A 21,227-nucleotide genomic window follows, 5' to 3' on the forward strand; every position below is an offset into this window, starting at 1 on the left:
CCTAATGTGCCAAATATATTTCAAATCTATAATAAGATACAGAGGTTTTATCCAGTCGCAAAGAGGCAGCCAAAAATGCAAAGTTAGATGGGAAGGCAACAGCAATGGCAAACACCATGCATCTCAATCCTAATACTCTGAGAATGATTAAAAAGCACTTAAAAGGTCCACTTATTCTGACCGGGCACAGATACAATACATCTGAATATATTTTCAGTGCCTTATATGCATGTAAAGACTATACTGCAACCATGGATGCTCATGTTAGGGTTGTTATTGGAATCAGTGGCAGCAAAGTGAGCTCATGCAACAGGGGGGGAAAACCCTAGGACTCTCTTTTTGATGGATGATTGATTATTGGATACAACAGAAATGTTCAAGCAATCCTATGCACATTTAAAGGTAACCGTGCCATCGAGTTGATGTCGACTCCTGGCGACCATAGAGCCCTGTGGTTGTCTTTGGTAGAATAAAGGAGGGGTTTACCATTTCCTTCTCCTGCGCAGTATGTGACAATGCCTTTCAGCATCTTCCTATATCGCTGCTCCCCGATATAGGTATTTCTCACCATCTAGGAAACATACCATTGGGAAGTCGAACCGGCCACCTCTGGCTTGCTAATCAAATCATTTCCAGTAGGAACAAATCCCAACAGTCTAAATGGGATGTATACTAGCAAACAAGTGCCCTTAGGGACACATCTTCATAACACAAGTCGGTGCTCTCTGGAAACCTGCATCCACCCCGCACCACACTCCAAGCCTTTGTTGAATGAAGTCAACAAAGGCTGATTCATGTTATCTTTCTGAAGGCACATTTTGTAAATTGGTAACATGCATGTATAGCTGGGCAGATGCAGGAACTCCTGAACTCTGAAAAAGGGCACAGGAATCCATCCACATGAACTCTAAAGTGTACAGGTCTTTTGGTAAGTTGGATTCATGCAGTACCAACTGACTCAGTACATTGTGGCACATGTGCAGACACATGTGCATTCCCAAGAATAATTCAGCAAACCAGCAGCACCCGAATCAGCCTTAGACAAAAATTCGCATGAAATCACTAATTGACGAGGATATGGATGCAACAAGAACTTGAAGCAGAGGTGCTTGACTCTGCAGGCAGTCTTGCTTGAATTATGGAAAGTAGAAGCAAAAGAAACAAAGTCCACTCAAGCAGATCCCCACTTCCATTTCATTCATAGCCTGCTCAGCCCTCACTGCCCTATAACCCCTTCTCCAAAATGGGGGGGGGGTTCACCTAGGGAAGAAAAATGGGGTAGCAGATGATGGAGGACTCCAGTGAAGCATAGAAAGGCCCAGTGGGTAGCCAAACCAACAGCAAATGGCAAACAGAGCCTCTTTTCCTGCCAGGGCATCATGGGCTGAAATAGAAGCTTTATGATGCCCAGCAGGAAATGATCCTCTCTGCATCATTTGCAGCCAATGAAAGCCTTAGAGGGAAAGGGGGTTCTGCATGTTATTTGCTGGCAGATGGGCCACCTATTGAGCCCCACCCACCACCCCACTCTTCATGGGAGTCCCCCATTGTCTGCTGCCCATCCCCTTTTTTCCCCTTGGGGGAAGAGGATGAGACAGGTCTTTTAAGCATTCATTTTGAACACTCAAAAAACTCCATGAGGGTTTTTGGGCATTCAACAAGAACACCTGAAGGACTTGATCACCTATCGGTTGTTCATCCATCCATCAGAATATACAGCGTAAAAAAGGAGACCAGAACTCGGAGTTGCTAGAAGCAGGGGATATCTGGATCGAGAATAACCAAGGTGGCAGTCTAATTCTCAACACTAATACACCTCAATGTTATGGACACTGAATGATGTTATAATTCCTTTGTTAAGAACTGCCCTGGAACAAATACTGTCCCTGTTCAAAGAGTTTACAATTTCAGTTTGAAAAATAGTAGGTACCTAGGGCAGACAGACAGGAAGAAGAAGAGATAAATTTATTTAGTGAAGAAGCACAACGACAAGATTTCCATTAGTCCTGTCTGATCTTAGATTAAGCTTCTGTTGGCATGAGAGCTGCTAAAGAAATATGGAATTATGTGCTGTGGGCGTTCTTAATAAAATGGACTTTAGTGGTCCATTTTGCTCCAGTAAAATCCAACATACAACCAAACAGTCAAAAATGGGCCTGAAAGGGCTAAGGCGGCTTGAGCCTTCCAAGAAGCCTGTAGGCTCCTTAGCATACCTGATGTCATCAGAGAAGCCTCTCAGCCCATCGCACCTCTGCTAGCCTTGAGTTCAATTCACAATTAATCTGCTCCTTCCAAATTAATTACAGACTGGGTGTCTGTGAAATGTCATAATCACCAACACATACACATACACATACACACACACACACACTTACACTTTAAAATGCCCATAATTCTTTCAATAATAGAGGCTCCACTCAAATGTCATCCCTTAAAAAGGCCTCTGTTATCTACTGACTTTCTGGAAGATTTAAAGGACCTCAGCCTATGCCTGGCAGCTTCACAACACGACAAACAGGAAATATACTCTTATCTTCTAAATCACAGGCACTGGGGAACCATGAACAAATGGCTTCCTGTCTGCAGAATCTATGAACCTAAACATGTACAGGATCCAAGTAGAAAGAAGGAACTTCCTTTTGCATAATAGAGAGAAAGAGAAAGGCCCTCAGCCTCCCTATCGATTTCCCTCAGTACAGAAGCATATAGGTCAGCAACCAGTTGTACAGGAAAGCTTAGTTCAGGAGTGGATGAAAGAAACTAGGCCAGACTTCCTCACCCATGTGCCAAAATGGACTGCCAGCAAGTTCTGTTGCCACAGCAATTACTCCCCCCATATATTTCTCTTGCTTCTGAGCTGACAACTAGCTAGAAGTACTCAGGGGGCTGGATTTGATCTCAAGCCTCTAGTTGCTACTCGCTAGCAGATATGAAAACAACTTCACCACCACCACATTTCTGCCTCTTTTGTTTGCTCAGAAAATCTCAGAGAAGCCAAATATAGTTGATTCTACCTCAGTAGATTAAAACATAAGCCCTATTCAGACATTATGTTGTACAAGCGTACAGATGCCTGTACACTTGTATGTGTTTTTATGTAAATGACTGTACTAAGTTCACTTAACAGTGAACTTGGGTACAGGCCTCTCAAATGATAGGAAGTATACTGCTGTACCTGTGTTCAACATAATGCATGAACAACTGTACCTGTGTACACTGTACATTCACAATACAACTTTTGAATATAATATCTGAGTAGGGCTATAAATCAAGGTAGATAGGAGTTTCCTCCAGTAGCTTTGTCAAGGAGAGAACTGTCAGTGGCCTGGCTTCACTGGAGTGAAGATAATCTTGCTTTGTTGAAAGTTATGACCGTGTTTTATGCTGCAGGGAAGTCTTGGGGAGTTTGCGTCAATCTCTCCTATGTAATTCAGCACAACTGTGACTTGCTTTTAAATCAACTTTCATTAAAAAGTGTGCTTGCCTATAATTAGGCAGTCTGCAAATGATATATTTAACCAACATTAATTCAATTAAAGTTCATTGAAAGAAACAGAAGTGTATATATTGACTTTCAACAGAAGGCTGGACACACATGTTAAGAATGGCAAACCATAAATCTCTTTAAAATGCTGAGCATCTTGCTGTTGCAGAGATGTAAAATTAGGTGTTCCTTAATGTCTATTTACGTTTCTGTCTCTTGCACTCTCTTACCCTGAGCTAGAGCCCCATGTACACTCCCATATGGAGAACTCTGCAGATATGTCACCTTGTTATGTACAGAGCTGCCCTGTTCACTGAAGAAATGAGGAAGTCCTTGCGAGCTGGAGAACTCTGTGTTTGCACTGGAGCCCCTGTGCCTACAAAGATCACCGATAGCTCTGTTGCCTCAGAGGAGCTGGCCCGGCAGATGGGGGCCAATGGAGAAGAGGGAGACTAAAGAGGTCAGCAACATAAATCAGTGTTGGAGAATATAGGGACTTAAGAGGTCAGCAGAGAGCGAAAGGTAGAGAAAACAGGGGGCAGTGGGTGGACCCCAACATGGGCAAGGGGTGTCCCTAAGGAAAAGAAGAGAGAGGCCAAACAGAACAGTCTGAAGGGGAAAAGAGAGATGGACCGGGAGGGGAGGGGAGATATTCACCTGCAAGGAAACCAGAAATAACTGCGTTGTGCATAATAACCAACTAGTCAAATTTGTGAATGCAGGTCTTCAGTTTCTAGACAATTAATGCTGTGGATCAAAAGCAACCACCCTAAGTACGACCTCCCCCCAATTTCTTGACCAGCAACTAAGTTAGTAATAAGCAGTATTTGATCAGTCTGACATTTGCATACTGTTAAAGGATTAACAGGTTAACCACCATTCCTAAAAAATGGGGAGAGTAGCTGTTCTACCTGTCTGTAGCAGGATAGTGAGAAGACTGATGAGGGCAAGAACTAGATAATCCTCCATCTGCTGGAACAGTAAGATAAGAGGACCTCCCTGCACAAGCTAGAGGTTGACTGGACAGTGTAGTGTACAAGTAAGAGAGATAAAAAATTAGGCATCATTATTCACAGTATGCTCCAATCAATCCAGACTGTTGGGATGCTCTCCGGCACCCCTGAAAACTCAGATTTCAAAACAGAACTGAGACTCCAAACCAAAAGCTCCAGAACTGTTACAGGCAAATATATACAGAAAGGTAGCACAGAGTTCAGAAAGCCACCAAACCACTGCACACAACAGCTGAACAATCATGTTTGCACATTGTATAATCTGTGGGATGTCATGAGCAGCACAGGAAACACCCTGGTTTCTTACGGTGCGTGCAACACTTCCAAATTTGAAAGAAGAACAGTGCAAATTGACACGTAGATATCATCAGAAAAAAAGGCAGATATATTATCTAACACATGTGTGCATATACCACATCATATTTTATACACACACATGCTCTCACTCCTCTACAATTTAACAAAAATGTTCTGAATTAGACTTGAAATTCACTAAAACTCCCTTTATTATACACACACACACTTATTTTAAAATTGGCAGAGAAATATTCATTTCCTGGCATCATGAAATATCTTACTTTTACATAATTGGTTTTGATTATCTGGATCTCAACTTGGAATTTCCTACAACAATCACTGCCTATGTAAACTGACTCCATATTGTGTTTAAAATTCTTTCACATGCAGTGTACCAAAGAATTCAAACTTCAGATCACAACTAGGATTCTCACAGCTCTCAGGGACATATTCCTGGCAGAGAAAATGACTTTTGCAGTGAGGGAGGGAGAGAAGAGAAGCAGAAGTTACATCCCTATCTCTCTCTCCAGTCACAGTGCTGTGAGCCAAGCCTCACACGCAAACTAATTTACTGGATCCTTGCTCCACCTTCATAAGGCTGTACTGCATGGCAGTCTCTGTCTGAGGAAGGCATTCAGCTTGCAGACCGGAAACTGTCAAAGCTATTCCAGTAACATACTGTACCTTTGTGTTGGTGTCCATTCTCCATCTGAATGGGGGTGAGAGAGTATACTAATTGAAGAGGAACTTATCTCAAGCACTTCATCTCTGCACAGATCAGGGACAGATGTTCTGAGCACAAAGAAAAGAATAAATTGTTTGAACAGCTCTCTCTCACCTTAGTTGACAGCTTGGGGGTGGGGAGTGCTACCATACTGCAAGAATAAGCCAGATGACTGATTTCCTTAAATGATTCTCTCCTTTATGGCAACAAACAACAACGAAGAATATTTATATACCTCTTTTCAACAAAACTATCAAAGCAGTTTACATAGAAAAATAAATAATAAATAAATAAGATGGTCCCCTGTCCACAAAGGGCTCACAATCTAGAAAGAAACATAAGGTAGACACCAGCAACAGCCACTGGAGGGATGCTGTGCTGGGGTTGGATAGGGCCAATAGCTCTCCCCCTGCTAAATAAGAGAATCACCACTTTAAAAGATGTCTCTTTGCTCAGTTAGCAGGGGTGATCCATTAGCAGGAGTGTGAACGGTTTAAGAACCGTTAGACTCATTTCCAGCAACTGAAGGAGAGGCTGTAGCTCAAATGGAAAGGCACATACTTTGTATGAAGAAGGTCCCAGGTTCAGTCTCTGGCAGTTCCACATAGGGCTAGGGAAGATCTCTGTCTAAAACCCTAGAAACTTCCAATCACTGGGCAACACCTAGAAGCTATTCTCACAAGTAGCAGGAACCAGGCGAAGGGAGACCAGCCCGGTTCCTGCTGCTCGTGTGCACCAACAGGAGCCATGTGGCTCCCGGCGGCGGCACGGCGGCAAGCCCACTCATGCAGCCTGCCACTTAACCCGGGTTTGGGGCGCGAGCGTGCCCTCCAAAAGGGTTATCTGTCTGCCGCGACCACTTGCAGCCATAGCGGGCACACTCGGGGAGGGGGGATTCCAGAAATGCACTGTGCACTCACGCGGTGCATTATTGTGGCTCGGGGGGGGCGGGGTGCGCGCACATGGCAGCACTTCCCTTCGCCCGACCCCTGAAGTGCCCAAGCGAGTCGCAGCTGGGCATAGGAGCTCCCAAGCAAAGCCGCCGCTTGTCTGAGTGGGCAATCTGCCCGCCCAGGGAGAAGGCGTTGATTGTCTGTGGGGAGGTAAGTGCTTTTGGGCTTCCTCCCCACAAAACAGGGTAGCCACCTTATGCAATCATAAGGATAGCTTCCTAGACTAATTTGGTCAAGACAAACTTTTTTCATTGATTTCAATGGTACTTAATTGTGACTAACTTTGTCTGGAGGTTATCTGATGTGTAGACAATACGATGTTAAATAGGTCTAGGAACTCAACAAAAGGCAGCTTCATAGATGTCAAAGGCAGTGTCCAAATTTACACGCCTCATAGAAAATGCAAAGCAACTGTGAAATGTTGAATCCCACCTTCTGGCAGCCAGAGGTTTAGAACTTCCTCAGAACAAGTACGCTTACCCTTACACTAACAATTATGCTTACCAGCTTACTCTGACTAGGAACCCTGGATGGACCTTGTTAGCCACCACAAATTCACTTCAGTTTGGGTTGGGGTTTTTTTCTGAATCCAGTTATTATATTAACTTTCAAAAGTAGTTGCATAACAGAGCATGATGTTTTTTAAAAAGTACTTTTATTTGCCCAATAACAATTCTAATGTTTACAGATATACTATCTAGGGATGTGCACGAAGCGTTTTGGCGCCTCTATTTTGAGGCACCGAAACACTTTAAGCTGCCCCAGCCGAATTGTTTTTGTGGAGGTGCGCAGGTCACTTTAAAAAGGAGGAAGAAAGGTCTTACTTTCCCCTCCGTTGCTCTTCCACCACCCCCTGCCGCCCCAGTGCAGTGCTGTTCATATTAAGCAGCTGGGCTATCTGTTCTGAAAAGCCATGCCACCTGGCTGCTTCTTGCTTGGGAACAGGAAGTTCCCGGTTCCCAGCAGCCCGTGAGTGGTGTCAGGAAGGAAATGTTGTTTGAGCATGTGCAGAAGCCATCTTGAGTGGTCAGCACGGTGTTGGTCAGCATGTGACGAAGGAGCAATGGAGGGGCAGGTAAGCCCTGCCTTCCTCCTCTGCCCCCAATTGCCAGATTTGCCTTAAACACTTTGTGCACATCCCTAATCCTAGCATTCGTGTGTTACAGAAAAACAAGGCCAGTTATATTCACCATCTTTGATTATCTGCCTTTGATTACCTGAACATCAATATCTTTGGATAAATCTGAGTTAAACCAGGATCAGTACCTTGTGTTGTCTAGTAGCTCATTTTCTTCATCAGAACTCATTTCTATAGGGAACATGTTTTCGTCTTCTGTGGTATCTGCATTTTCATCTCTTTTAGAAGTTTCTATTTTGTGGGTGGATTTCCTCCTCCTCTTCCTCCTTTTCTTCACAGAGCAGCCAGCAGAAGTGGCCTCACTCGTGGATGGAGAGGTAGGGTTTGGCAACTGCAAAGGGCCACAAGCATCCATGTTTCTTATCCTCTCTATAGAGTTTCTCTTCAGCAGCTGCGATTCCATGAGAGCTGCTCCCTCTGTCAGAATGGGAGAAGTAGCCAAGTGGTATGGAATAGCCTCCTAGGTAAAGAAAAGGACAAGTCAGGGTCTGATTTTCCTGCCAGTGGAAGTATGGCATTTGCCCAGAATGGTATCTATCTTCATCAACCCAAAAAATATTAACACAGTCCAAGCCTACATTCCCACGGTAGACTTCATATAAGGCCTTGTAGTACAAATACTGTATCTTTCAACCGTTTCAAATGCTGCAGGACAAAAGGCTGCATTTGGACTCTCAGTCTGATCCTGGTTCTATGAAAGTAATTCCTGTGAAGCTCAGTTGACTTACTTCTAAGCAAGAGAGGACAGGACTGCAGTCTCAGATGTGCAAACATGCACAGTGCCTGCTCTCTCCATGAGTGCATTGTGAGGAACTGCATCTCTCTCTTATATGCCACAGCAGGTTCTTCTTTCTGGATCTTACACAAAGAGAGCAATCTTTCTCTGTAAATAATTGTGTTACAGGAAGAACGTGGATTCCCAGTTAGCAGAATCCTTCCAGAAAAGGCAAACCCAGAAAAAGGCATAGACCAGGAAGGTGCTGAGGATCAGAGCACCTTTCATCCAATCAACTCCTATCAATTGTCATTACCAAGTAGCAACTAATGGCATGATACAGTCTCATCACATATCAATTTCTTCAGGGGATGGGGTCATCGCTCAGTGGAAGACAACATGCTTTGCATGCTGGAGACCTTTCAAGAGAATTATCACTTGAAAATTGATTTTAAAATTACGGTCAATGTAGTTTTTCATAAATGGAAGAAGTCTTTGCTGGGGCAGGGCCTTACCTGGTCATCATCTGTTTCCTCTACAAAAAACGCTTCTCCATTGTCCCCTAGTTTCATGTGCAAATCCACAGATTCTCCATTAATTTCTATGTCAACCTTGAGGAGGCAAGATGATATCTGGATAACTATTCTGATTTAAGGGCATAACACAGGAAAAATTATAATCCAGTTTGCATTCCATCCATTAGGATTTATTGACTATTTACACAGTAAAATATTACAATAAGCGGCAACACTGAGCCATTAACTTCCTTTTATATGTGTCAGAGGGCTAGTACACATCATAATAAACATACTTAGCATTTTATTTCATTTTTCATTGTCTCAGTAATCCTTACAGCAGCCCTGCAAGGTAGGTCAGCATTATTATCCTCATACTACATATGCGGGGCTGAGGATGAGAAAATGGAGGCTTGCCTACAGTCAATTAGTAAATTCATAGCCAAGGAGACATTTGAATGGGGGACTTCAGAGCTCATATTCTTAGTTACTATGCTACTTCACAGCTCATTGTGGCCAACATGATGCATAGCCTAACTACAACATGTCCCTTCCTCAGGAACTGCTGTGCATGTAAAATCCAACCTCTGTGGAGCTGTGCAACAGCTTGGAAATGGGCACCTATACTTGTGAAATGAAGCTTCTCTTGCTTTCAACAGAAGCTCCATTATACAAGCACACATTTCTGAGTCTCTGTACAACCACGCTCTTGCAGAGGGCTAGAGTTTATATGCACTAGCAGAAGGGAAATACCGGCATTAGGCTGCACATCATGCCACTATTAGTTACTATACTACACTGGCCCACATGGAAAATATAATCCCACCAAAGTTGAGATCAAACAAGTGGTGGATTATTTCTTGTTGCCCCTAGTAGGTGGCATCCTCTCTATCCACCTCTAGTCACACAACAGCCCTCCTAAGGACTGGATAAAGGAGGGTGTGATCCCAGCCCACCCACTGGCCTCAGGTGACCTGAGGGTCACAACTGCATAGCCCACTATGGATCACCACCCTCACACATCTCCCCTTGACTGGCTGGGAGTCCAGTGTTCCATGGGTGACAGCTCAGAAATTCTCCCCAGGCTCACCTTGGCCGGTGGGTCCCTCCCACCTGGGTGTGCTGGTCCACAATCACCACTCAGGGTTTTGTCATTTGGGGAAAGTGTTGAGGACTCTGCGAGAGATCCATAGCCTTGTCATAGTACTCATTGTTGAGAACGGTGATGGTCAAACAGGGTGACCCATACAGCATAAAAGGCCCTGAGATGGCATATGATGGAAACATTCCCTGCCTCAGTGCAGTATCTAACTTGAGAGTAAAGGCAAAGGGTCCATGGACAAACACAAACATGCAGAGCCGATTTCTGTTCCTTACCACTTTTTCTTTTGACCGCAAAACTCCCATCTTTCCAAACCGCACGTGAAAGGGAGAACACTGGAGACTGCCATCTGGTTGGCGGATGACAATAACGTCAATGCATCCAGACAACGTGGCAGGATTTAATCCTTTATAGAGTTCCTTTACCGTCACGAAGACTTGGCCTGCTAACTGCCCAACGTAATTCATGGTTTGTGCCTGGAGAAGAAAAAAGAATGGAGGAGGCATCAGAGCCCAGAAGAATACATTACCAAATTCCTGAGTTAGCATCAGTACTGCCATTGCAAAAGATCTCTTCAGGACCAAAAGTATCTGTAAAACAACTTCGGTCTCAGGAGCTCTTTTTTGTACTAAAGCACTGTGAAAAGCACCACAGAGGTCAGCAAGTGAGGGCCTCTGGGCCAAAGCCAGCATCCTGAGAGGGCACTGCCTGGCTTCCGACTTGTCACGGGCAAGAGAGGGGATGCAATGGTATGCTACTCATGAGCAGTGGGTACATTTGGGTCAAAAGAAAGCCCGGTGGCTTTAAAACTGGCCTATCCTACATTAAATAGCCTTGATGAAGTGCTTGCCCATGGTTATGTAAAGGTTAGGCTGAGTTTCTAATCTAGCCTGATCTCCAACTCAGTTGTAAGAATGTTCCATTCTTAAAATGGGTGGGGGGGATGCAAAAGAGAAACAGTATTTCAATCCTTTTTGGTTTCTTTACAAACAGAAACATCTGTCAATAGGATTCAGCACATTTGGAATGATGTGAGGAGAAATGGCTAGCAGTGTGAATCAAGGCCTACATTTCAGGTCAGCCATGAACTCACTCCAGTTCTTGGTACATATGCTTGGTAAATTGTTGAGGTGGCCTTAAGGAAAAGAAAAGAAGTATGTGTAGATATGAAAAGACAATACTTTGGAGAACAGGATCCAAATGTTTACTTAGTCATGAAGTCCTACTTAGTCATAGGCGACCTTGGGCTGGTCATACCTCTAAGCCTAATCTGCCTTACAGAGTTGTTGCTGTTGGGGGGGTGCAGTATGGTAAATCCCATAAATGCTGTCCCGAACTGAGCTTCTTGGAGGAAAGGTGGGGCATAGCTTTGAAACAAGCAAACAAAATATCTGTAATATTGATCTACTGTACAGAGCAGTTGTGAGAATTACCGACATAATGGGCTGGTTCATGTTTTCATCCTGGGTCTGTGTAATGCCTCTGGGTTTGTGTAATGCCTCTGAGCCTCTCCCCTCCCACTTACCACTTGAAAAGAGAAATGTTCCCACTTCCAATCCTGGGTTTAAAACAAGCCAGGATTCACCATGATGTCCAAACATCAGCTTATTCTAATCAGTGTTTGGAAACAAGCCAGGATATGAAACTGTTTGTTTTTTAACACCACTTAGAACAAACCAGAATTTGTCAGGTTTGGATGCCATGGCCGGTTTTAAGCCAGGACTGGAAGTGGAAACCTTCTCCACATTACACATGAGTCTGAAACTCAGGGATTTCAGATAAGAAGTTCCACTTGACATCTGAACCAGATCAGTGCTGCACTAAGTATGCTTGAAAAGTGCTCCATGAATGCTAAGCATTACTATTACTATTAGGTACAAAGGCATATGTTGGAATAACAGAAACTTTTATTTATTGCTCAAAAAGAAGACTGGTATGACTCTCTATAAAACTAGCTTTCTCCTGTTAGAATAAAATTGTCAGAATACTACTCTATACTTAATTTTAGGCATACTATACAGCCAACACTAAAAATGCAGTTGTGGCCTGCTGAAGAATGCCAGTTTACCCAACAGGCCCACAGTTATTTCTGTGCAGTATTAGCATTCCCAGGAACACTCCGCAATTCTTAAGAAGACTGTGCGATCATTCACACGACTGTTCCTGGGGCGGGGAAAGCAGGGTCAAAGCTACCTTCTCCCCAAATGATCACTGATTTGCTTGCAGCGCAGTGTGCTTGCTTACACAATCCATCTCTGGAGGCCAGAAAAATGAGGCCCAGCCTCCAGATATCCCTCAGTGCACCATGTAAGGCGCGTGTGCATTCAGGGATTTGCCCTCAAGCCAGGCGCTCTAGGCGCCCGGCTCTGCAGGCAGCCCAAGCAGACACACGACCTGGGTAAAAGGGCATGCTTGCTTGCACCCTTTTACCCAGTTAAAAGCCCGAGTAAAAAACTTGGGCTACCCAGGGAGGCAGCACCGGGACTGGCCCCAATCCCAGCACTTCACATGAGCAGCCCTACGCAGGTAGGGCTGCCCAAGCCTAGGTAGGGCTGCTTGTGTGAACAGCCTCTGTATGCCGTTTGCATTATGCAGTTTGTTCTGACTGCTCCAAGAAACCTTGCCTGACTTTCTGGAGAGTAGAAGTGCTAATAATAAACAACCAAGCTCACCAGAATACAAGAAGAGCTGTTTGTATGTTTGTTTATTCATCTTATTTATTTGCTTGGTTTATATGCATTTGATTTTGTGCATTCCCCATGGACTCACAGCTCAAGTGTGGAATCTACTATTTGGCACAGAATTTAAACAACTAAGAATCTCAGCGTTTACGGCTTAAGAAAGAAAGAATATGTGCAACCTTCAGGGGCAGAGGTTTGTATGGTTTATTTGATACATTTATATACCTCCAAAATAAGCATCTCAAGGCATTCGATATCAATCAAAATACAGCAATACAAGTTAAAATTAAAAGACTGCAGACTTTTAAAAAAATCACTCAAAACTACTTGAAATTAACTAAAAGCCTAGTTAAACAGATGCCTCTCAAGAGTGTTTTTCAAAGCTGCTGGGGATACTGAAGATAGTGCAGAACTGTTGTCCTTAAACCTCCAGCTGAATTGGGAGGGGAAATAGCGACACTGCCTCAGGACTATTCCTTTCACACCTGCCACCTCCTTCACCTACTGCAAGGCACCTATGGAGACCTGCCACAGCAGGTGGGCAGACAGAACTGCTGAGGGAACGACGGGGAGGAGATCTCGAAGAGCCCTCTCAGATGAGGGTTAGAAGCTTTCACTGCGTACGGATGGCTCAGAAACCAGATCAAGGCTGCAAAGTACTTCCAGGGGAGAGAGTCATACAGTTCCTAGAGAGAAAACAGCATGTTGGGGAAGGGAGGGAGGCAGAGGAGGAGAGCCAAACTAAGACTAGTAGCAGGGAAGAGTCAGCAGTAGCAAGAGCTATCTTTAGCAGTATATCTCTGCAGTTCTTCCTTGTCAGCATGATCTCCTCTGCCACCCCTCTGGACAGGGCAGAGCAGCAGAGGCAGGAAAAGACACCTCTAAGGTCCCATCTAATTCTAAAATTCTGCAATTCTAAGCCGCAGCAGCAGCGGTCACCTTGCCTACTCATGCCTGCACACCTGGGTCCATACACAATACTGGGAATGCAGGTGTCATTACATGAGTTGTTCTATTGTGGAAGTGTGATTTGTATGCCAGCATCCCCTGTGGTCAAAAATGAATTTCCAATAATCCAAGCAACAAGGAGGAAGAAATATTCTGACACCACAACAAGCCTCTCAGGCCTCACGGTTTTCTATACCACCCTTTCTCCCCACAAAACCACCCGGAACCCAGACATTTCATCAAGCCACTCAGCAATTAGGGTTTCTCCTTATCCTGATCTTTCACTGAAGAGGCAAGTGACACAACTCCTTGGAGGATTTTAGCAAATCCCAGGTATACAAGAACAAGGACAAAACATAAATAGAGGTTTCAGTGGTGTGTGCAACAATGAATAATACTATATTTAAGGCCTTTTTTTAGACCTGAGGCAATCCCTAGTGGCACCCAAAGCAGGTTTGTGTACGCAAAGGGCACCATATACCAAAATGCCCCCTCACAACTTTCCCAGCTCTCTGTTCTATATTGACCTCCTGTGCATCCTTCCCTCACCCACAACAAGCCCTCACCATTCCTCTCCCACTCTTCCCACCCCATCAAAAGGCCTTGCAATGCCTGCCGCCCTTCCCATCTACCCCCTGTGACTTTATCTGGCTTCAACAACAGCTGCCCCTCTTCTTCTTCCTCCTCCTCCTCCCTCTAAGTCCCACTCTTACTGCTGGCAAAGGGTGGGACACAGAAAGGAAGCGTGGAGAGGACGCCACACTTTCTTCTACTCTGGGCCTTGCCCCTTGCTGTGCAAAGGAAGGTCAGAAGAACAATGGCAGTTGGCAGAGGCAGCCCAAAACTTCAGGAGTCCGACAAGGGACACTTGACAAAATTACTGGACTTAGTGATGGACTTTGGGGAGACAGGGGTGTAGTTATAATTGGGTGGATGGGTTCAAAGAACCCGGGCTCCCAAGCTCCAAAGGGCGCCCCCAGTTCCACTCCTCCCTATTTTCTTCATTATCTCCCTCACACTGAGGGGCCACTGGAGAGAAGGGCAAACATGCCCCCCCCCCCGTCCCCTAGCTACGCCTCTGTGTGGAGGGAGAAATTAAAGGGCTTATCTTTATCCCCATTACAAGTAACAGAATAGAAACAGGGCTCCCGGGGGGGGGGGACCATTTTATCAAATAATGCTACCTCTGAATATCCTAGTCTAGGTGCCACAATTAAATTTCTAGGCACCACGGCTCACTGTGCTTGGAATTTGTCTTATAGCTCAGACAAGTTCATCCCACTTTGGGCTTGCACTTCACCCCTATTCAGACATTGCTGTAGTTATGCACACACATCGTTGTACACATGTACGTGTTTTTACGTAAATGATTGTACTTCTGCATTCATGTTAAATGTGAACCTGGGAACAGGCTCCCTCAAATGCAGGGGTACAGATAGAAAAGTGTCCATGCTCTGAACATGTGTGAGTAACTGTATGTGTACACAGATCTGTACTTGTCGACATTTTACAGAGATCATACCCACATTGGATGTAACGCATGAATTTAACTTTTGTCATTTTAATTTATTGGGGGGTGGGGTTAAGAAACAGATTGTGTGTGAATCAGCGCTTAGCGATAGTTCCACTGCATGCCAATGTAGGGTACTAGTGGTCAGCAGGGCATTAATCTAGCTTGCCTAGCTCCAATCTCTGGAGCTGTGGAGGGTTCAGAGCTCAGTGGTGGACCACATGCTTTACATGCCGGAGTCATAACCCAGTGGTAGAACGCATGTATGAAGCCCCAGGATTCAATCCCTGACATCTCCCCAGTTAAAAGGCTTTCAGAAGCAAGGCTGGGGAAGACTTCCATCTGAGCCCTTCAAGAGCTGCTGCCAATCAGTACTGGCAATACTGAGCAAGTATTGCCTGGACTAATGATCTGAGACAGAGCAGGAAGTTGGTTCATATGTCTGCAGATAAAAGGTGAAATTTCCAATGTGTACAGAATGCCAGCTCGTGGTCAATGCACCACACTTTTTTTTCCTGTGGAAAACAGATACTTAGGCTGAACCTCTGTACCCCATTTTCATCATACCCCAAAAAAGGGAAAAGACAATATGGGGAACAGATAATATAATGCAAGGATGGCTGCGCAGCAGATAAACAAAGCTTCTGCAGACTCCTCTCTGAGGCAAGCCAAGAGATCTGGTTTGTGTCATTTCAACCAACAAGATGTTGCATGCAAATTGCCTGCAATCTGGTGCGATTCCATCACAGTGCCAATGAGCCTCTAAAAGTGGCCTATGCAAATTTTGACCCACCAATCCAAATACAGCAAAAACAGGAAGTTTCTCAAGCCCTAGGTGGGCTGCCATATATGGCCTTTCCACTAGGAAGTCACAAGTTGCACAGGTCTGTTCTCACAGACAGAGAGAGGAACTTTAGTCTGTGGCACAAAACTGTGCTAGAGACAGACTGGGGCACAATATACTTTCTTCAATCTCTCTCTGAGTAAAAGGGTAGCCATACCAGGGGTACAGCTAGCCCAGCGGAGGAAGCACAACCCAGTCAGGATGAAGGAGCAAGGAAATAAGATCTGTCATTCTGGAGATGCCTGTGTGCCCACTGTCTGCTTATAGGACTTTCTTTCCATAATCAATGATGTTTGCATTATTAAACAGAAACCCTTCTTTCCACAAGTCTGCTAAGTGGTATTTTCTCATATGCTTTTCTTTGCCAATAGCTGATTAAGTATAAATCTGTCCAGAATGCAGAAAGCGGTGCAGAAGAAAAGGAAGTGTTTCATTGTAAAAGTTCCTTGGATGAGTATTTTCAAAATGATGATTAAATGCTGCACATCTGGACAGAATCTATCGTAACAGTTAAATCATTTGATTCAAAAGGAGTCTCAACCCTGTTATTAGAGACTAAGGTTTATTACTGAAATGCAACATTGTATAGATCTGTGATCGTCATTGTCAAAAGCAATGAATGAAATAATGCACATTGCTTGAAACATTTTAAAGCACATAGGGTCAGAAAGTGAGACCCTGGTGATAGTATTGTGTAGTGCTGTCAATTAATAAAATGGGCATTGGGTCGTATCCTAAGCTCTCTCATGCTGGCATTCCAGGGCCACAAGCTCCTACCATGAAGGAAAGCTGCACTTATATTAAGAGTGCAACCCTCCTTCCATTCATGGAAAAAGCTTGCAACCACTGAGCACCAGTACAAGAAAGGTTAGAATATGACCATAAAGTAAAATACAGTTTGAATGGGAAACACCTATATTGGGCAGCAGCGATATAAGATGCTGCTGAAAGGCATCATACTGCGCGGAAGGAGGCAATGGTAAACCCCTCCTATATTCTGCCAAAGAAAAACCACAGGGCTCTATGGCTGCCATAAGATGACACCGACTCGATGGCACACTTTGCCTTTAGACATCCCAATGCCACCCTAATAATGCCATAGTATTTTACCCTTGATTTCAGTAAAATGCTAAAACAATGGATCTATATCTGCATGATGCTCTTTAGTAAGATAACTAGACAAACATAGGTGGCTATTTACCAAATAATAACTTTTCACATTGTGCATGTAACCACTTAATAAGCTAAGTGTGTTGTCTTAGTGGCTAAGAGTGATGGCTACTAATTTAGATGACTTTAATTATATTTTTAAAACATTAGGAAGCATGTATTTTCCTGCTAAATTGGCAAAAGAGGCACCTTTTAACGTGGTTTATTCTGTTTATTTAGCAGGGGGGAAGTAACTGGCCCTATCCACCCCCAGCACAGTACCTCCAGTGACTGTTGCTGGTGTCTGTTTTATGTTTATTTTAGATTGTGAGCCATTGGGGACAGGGAGCCATCTTCTTATTTATTATTTCTCTGTGTAAACCACCCTGAAACATTTCTGGAAGGGTGGTATAGAAATTGAATGAATGAATGAATGAATGAATGAATGAATCTATCTATCTATCTGCATGCCGGATGCTGGGCACAAGCGAGAAGAGCAGCAGTTTTTATTTGCTTCCCAGAGGCACTGAGCTGGCTGCTTTGGGACCTCGGATATGATCCCTCAGGGCAGTTCTTAAGCACTGTAGTAAGGAGTGCTATCCTTCCAAATAGGTGGGGAAACTTTTATATTGCCACACCTGATCAGAAATATAGGCATGTAGGAGTAGTGAAATTCTTTTCACTACTTGTCAAGATGTTGCAGAGATCACATATGGATGACCTCTTTGCCACATGTGCCAACACAAGCTTCAACACATTTTCTTTGAGTCTAGGAAACGGTCCAAAAATTTAGAAGCGACACAGCGGACACTTGGCAAAATTAACAGATTTAGTGATGGACACTGTGGACCGGGGAAAGGGAGATGTACTTCTCTTTCTCCCCTTTACAAGGAAACAGGTCTGCCTGGGACAAATAATACAAAATACTAAATGGATGGACCAAGGGTCTGACTCAGAATAAGGCAGCTTCCTATGTTCTCTATATCCTAATCTAGACCACAGTTAAATTTCCAGGCACCATTGTGCTCTGGTGCCTGAGATTTTCCAAGCCCTGACCTCACACATGATAAAACCCTCCTACTGACTCACCAGGATGAAATAACCATGCTATCTCCAGGAAAGAGAGCTTGGTCTGGGACAGCTGGACTGTCTGTACGGTGCACACCACTCATGGATGGTACTGCCAATGATAAACTGAGGCCTCAATCTGGAGGAGACAATCTCCCCTCCAATATTCAGTACCAAGATAATGTAATGTCAATTGCAGTGGATCCTGTATATCACTTGTGTTGACATGTAGTCTCCCATGCCCTGCCACAGGTGATTATTGTAGTCAGGGGCATAAGGAGCTTTGTTGTGGCCAGAGGAAGAAGTCCTCCGGTGGCTCCCCCACTTCCTAGGCTTACAATCATGAGTGCCAAGCTATGCCTCCTGCATCTGATATCAAATGCAAGGGGGTAGAGCCAATGCTGGGGGGGGGGGATGTCAGCCCCAACAGTTTTTCCCTTTCCCCATCAGCAGTTCCTAGAATCAATGACTGGGAGTTCCTTTCCCTCTCTTTTCGAGGAGAGGAACCTACTTCACGTTCCCAGCCAGCAAGTACTTCAGGAAGGAGCTGGCACTCCCCCCGCCCCCACCAACCTTGGCAGCCAGGGGTCAATCGCACCCCCCCCCTTGCTCCATGGTCCCTACACCCGATTGTAGTTCTTGATGGGGTTAGCAGTCTCCTCAGGAATTAACACCACTACTGCTATAATGTTTAGTGAAAACAGCAAATAATAAGATCTGTTCCTATCTAGGAGGCAGTTCTATAGCAGTAACTGTGCCAGGCCTCACCAGGATTCATAAGACATAAGCTACAGCTGAAGGGAACCCCAGAAGCAACACCACTTACCAGAAAACAAGGTCCCATCCCTGAGGCCCAAATGACTTGGCAAAGGGAAAGGCTAGGGGTACTATTAAATGGGCTGTCCCAAAGCTGGAAGGAGATGCTCCTTGTTACAGGAACTGACTGGGAAAATGTGTACTGTATATATGTAGGACGAGGTTTAGGCTGCCACTTCAAAGAGGACACAGAGTACGGATTGTGAGGAGCTGCAAAAAGATCTCTCCAAACTGGGGGAGTGGGTGACAAAATGGCAAATGCGGTTCAATGTAAGCAAGTGTAAAGTGATGCACACTGGGGCAAAACACATCAACTTCACATATACGCTGATGGGATCTGAGCTGTCGGTGACTGACCAGGAGAGAGATCTTGGGGTCGTGGTGGACAGCTCATTGAAAGTGTCATCTTGGTGCATGGCAGCTGTGAAAAGGGCTAATTCCATGCTAGGAATCATTAGGGAGGCCACTGAAAATTAAAATGCTAATATTATAATGACCTTATACAGATCGATAGTACGGCCACATCTGGAGTACTACGTACAGCTTTGGTCTCTGTATCTTAAGGAGAATATTGTAGAATTGGAAATGATGCAGAAGAGGGCAAACAAAATGATCAGGGGCCTGGAGCACCTTCCTTATGAGGCTAAGCTACAACATCTGGGGCTCTTTATCTTGGAAAAGAGGTGACAAAGGGGAGACATGATCGAGGTGTATAAAATTATGGAGTGGAAGTGGAGTGGAAAGGGTTGCCAGAGAGACATTTTTCTCCTTCTCTCAACGCTAGAACCAGGGGTCACCCCATGAAACTGATGGTTGGGAAATTTAGGACCGACAAGAGGAAGTACTTTTTCACACAGCACATAATTAAAAAGGGGCTTAGACAGATTCATGGTGGACAGGTCTATCAATGGCTACTAGTCTGGTGGCTGTGGGACATCTCCAGCCTCAGAGGCATGATGCCTCTTGATACCAGTTGCAGGGGAGCAACAGGAGAGAAGGCATGCACATACCTCTTGCCTGTGGGCTTCTCAGAGGCATCTGGTGGGCCACTGTGTGAGAAAGGATGCTGGACTAGATAGGCTTTGTGCCTGATCCAGCAGGGCTGTTCTTATGTTCTTACACAAAGTAAGAAGTACTTTCTGAAGCTTAGTTAAAACTCACCAAAAAAGCTGATGGGGTTAATCTGCATATCTTAAGCAGTTTTGTAAAAAGCACAAGTAAGAATGTACCATGTGAATTAATTTTATTTTTATTTGTGCTATGATTGAGATTATTGCATGTGAAGTGCAAATGCAAGCATTTGTCTGTCCAAAGCCCTGAGGATGAATGCATGAGGGAAAGTGTGGGCGAGAATCAGGTTCAGATTAGGATATGTTGAGGCCTTAAGCTATGTCAAGCTTAGAAGGTTCCACAGGATTAAAAAATTATTATTCTAACAAAAAGGACAACGAAAATCAAAATATCTATTTCAGCCCACCATTGCGGTTACAGTGTTCACCTCTTCAGACAAACACTGTTGTAACTGTGAGCAGTGTAGCGGACTTCCAACCTACTTTCAGCACATACACAATTTTTATTTATTTAATAAATTTATTTAACACATTTTTATACCGCCCCATACGCAGGTCCCTGAGCGGTTCACAATCCAAAGACACAACAATTAAAACATTAACACAATTAAAACTGTTTAAAATACAGATAGAAACTCTAAAACATTAAAATCATAAACTAAAAGCCTGAACAAATAGGTATGTCTTCAGGTCCTTCTTAAAAACATCCAGAGAAGGGAAGGCTCTAATTACATTAATGAACATAATTAAACTATGTACAAAGGCAGCCCAATACAGGATGTCTTGCAGCAGTCAAGTCTGGATGTTACCAGCATGTACACCACTATTTTAAAGTCATTTATCTCCAGAAATGGACGTGGCTGGCACATCAGCCAAAGCTGATAGAAAGCCCTCCTGGCCACTGCTCAGCCGGAGAGACCAGGGAGAGGTTTGGGACCAGAAGTACTCCCAGACTATGTACCTGCTCTTTCTGGAGGAGTGTAACCCCATCCAGAAAAGGCAGATCTAAGCCACTTCCTAAATTCCAACCTCCCACAATGAGTTCCTCCATCTTGCTTGTACAGAGCAATATGAGGGGACGCATATTATAACAACTGAATAGAGTAATATTCATTGCACTCAGTTTCTTTTCTAATTTAGTTTTCAACAAACTATGTACAACTCAAAATTTAGTCATTTGTTGGTATGCAGCTTACTTAG

At 44.2% G+C, this 21,227-nt stretch overlaps 1 protein-coding gene across 13 annotated transcripts in view; it reads right to left on the reverse strand.

The window, feature by feature from the left end:
- LPIN1 (lipin 1) overlaps nt 1-21,227 on the reverse strand; it is a 125,815-nt gene that overhangs the window by 31,416 nt on the left and 73,172 nt on the right. For 11 of the 13 annotated variants that reach the window (XR_008313745.1, XM_053285629.1, XM_053285624.1 and 8 more), the window contains 5 exons: nt 10,217-10,417; nt 8,840-8,935; nt 7,738-8,069; nt 5,479-5,586; nt 4,396-4,503 (listed from right to left, as the gene is read on the reverse strand). Coding sequence is in view for 12 of the 13 variants with exons in the window: in XM_053285624.1 (XP_053141599.1) it covers nt 4,396-4,503; nt 5,479-5,586; nt 7,738-8,069; nt 8,840-8,935; nt 10,217-10,417 (845 nt within the window). In the remaining variant the exon portion in view is untranslated. Of the gene's footprint in view, nt 1-4,395; nt 4,504-5,478; nt 5,587-7,737; nt 8,070-8,839; nt 8,970-10,216; nt 10,418-21,227 lie in introns of those variants that run through there. The other 2 variants (XM_053285634.1, XM_053285625.1) reach the window with 2 other exon arrangements.

Source organism: Hemicordylus capensis, chromosome 1 (genome assembly GCF_027244095.1).
Source record: "Hemicordylus capensis ecotype Gifberg chromosome 1, rHemCap1.1.pri, whole genome shotgun sequence".
Taxonomy (NCBI): domain Eukaryota; kingdom Metazoa; phylum Chordata; class Lepidosauria; order Squamata; family Cordylidae; genus Hemicordylus; species Hemicordylus capensis.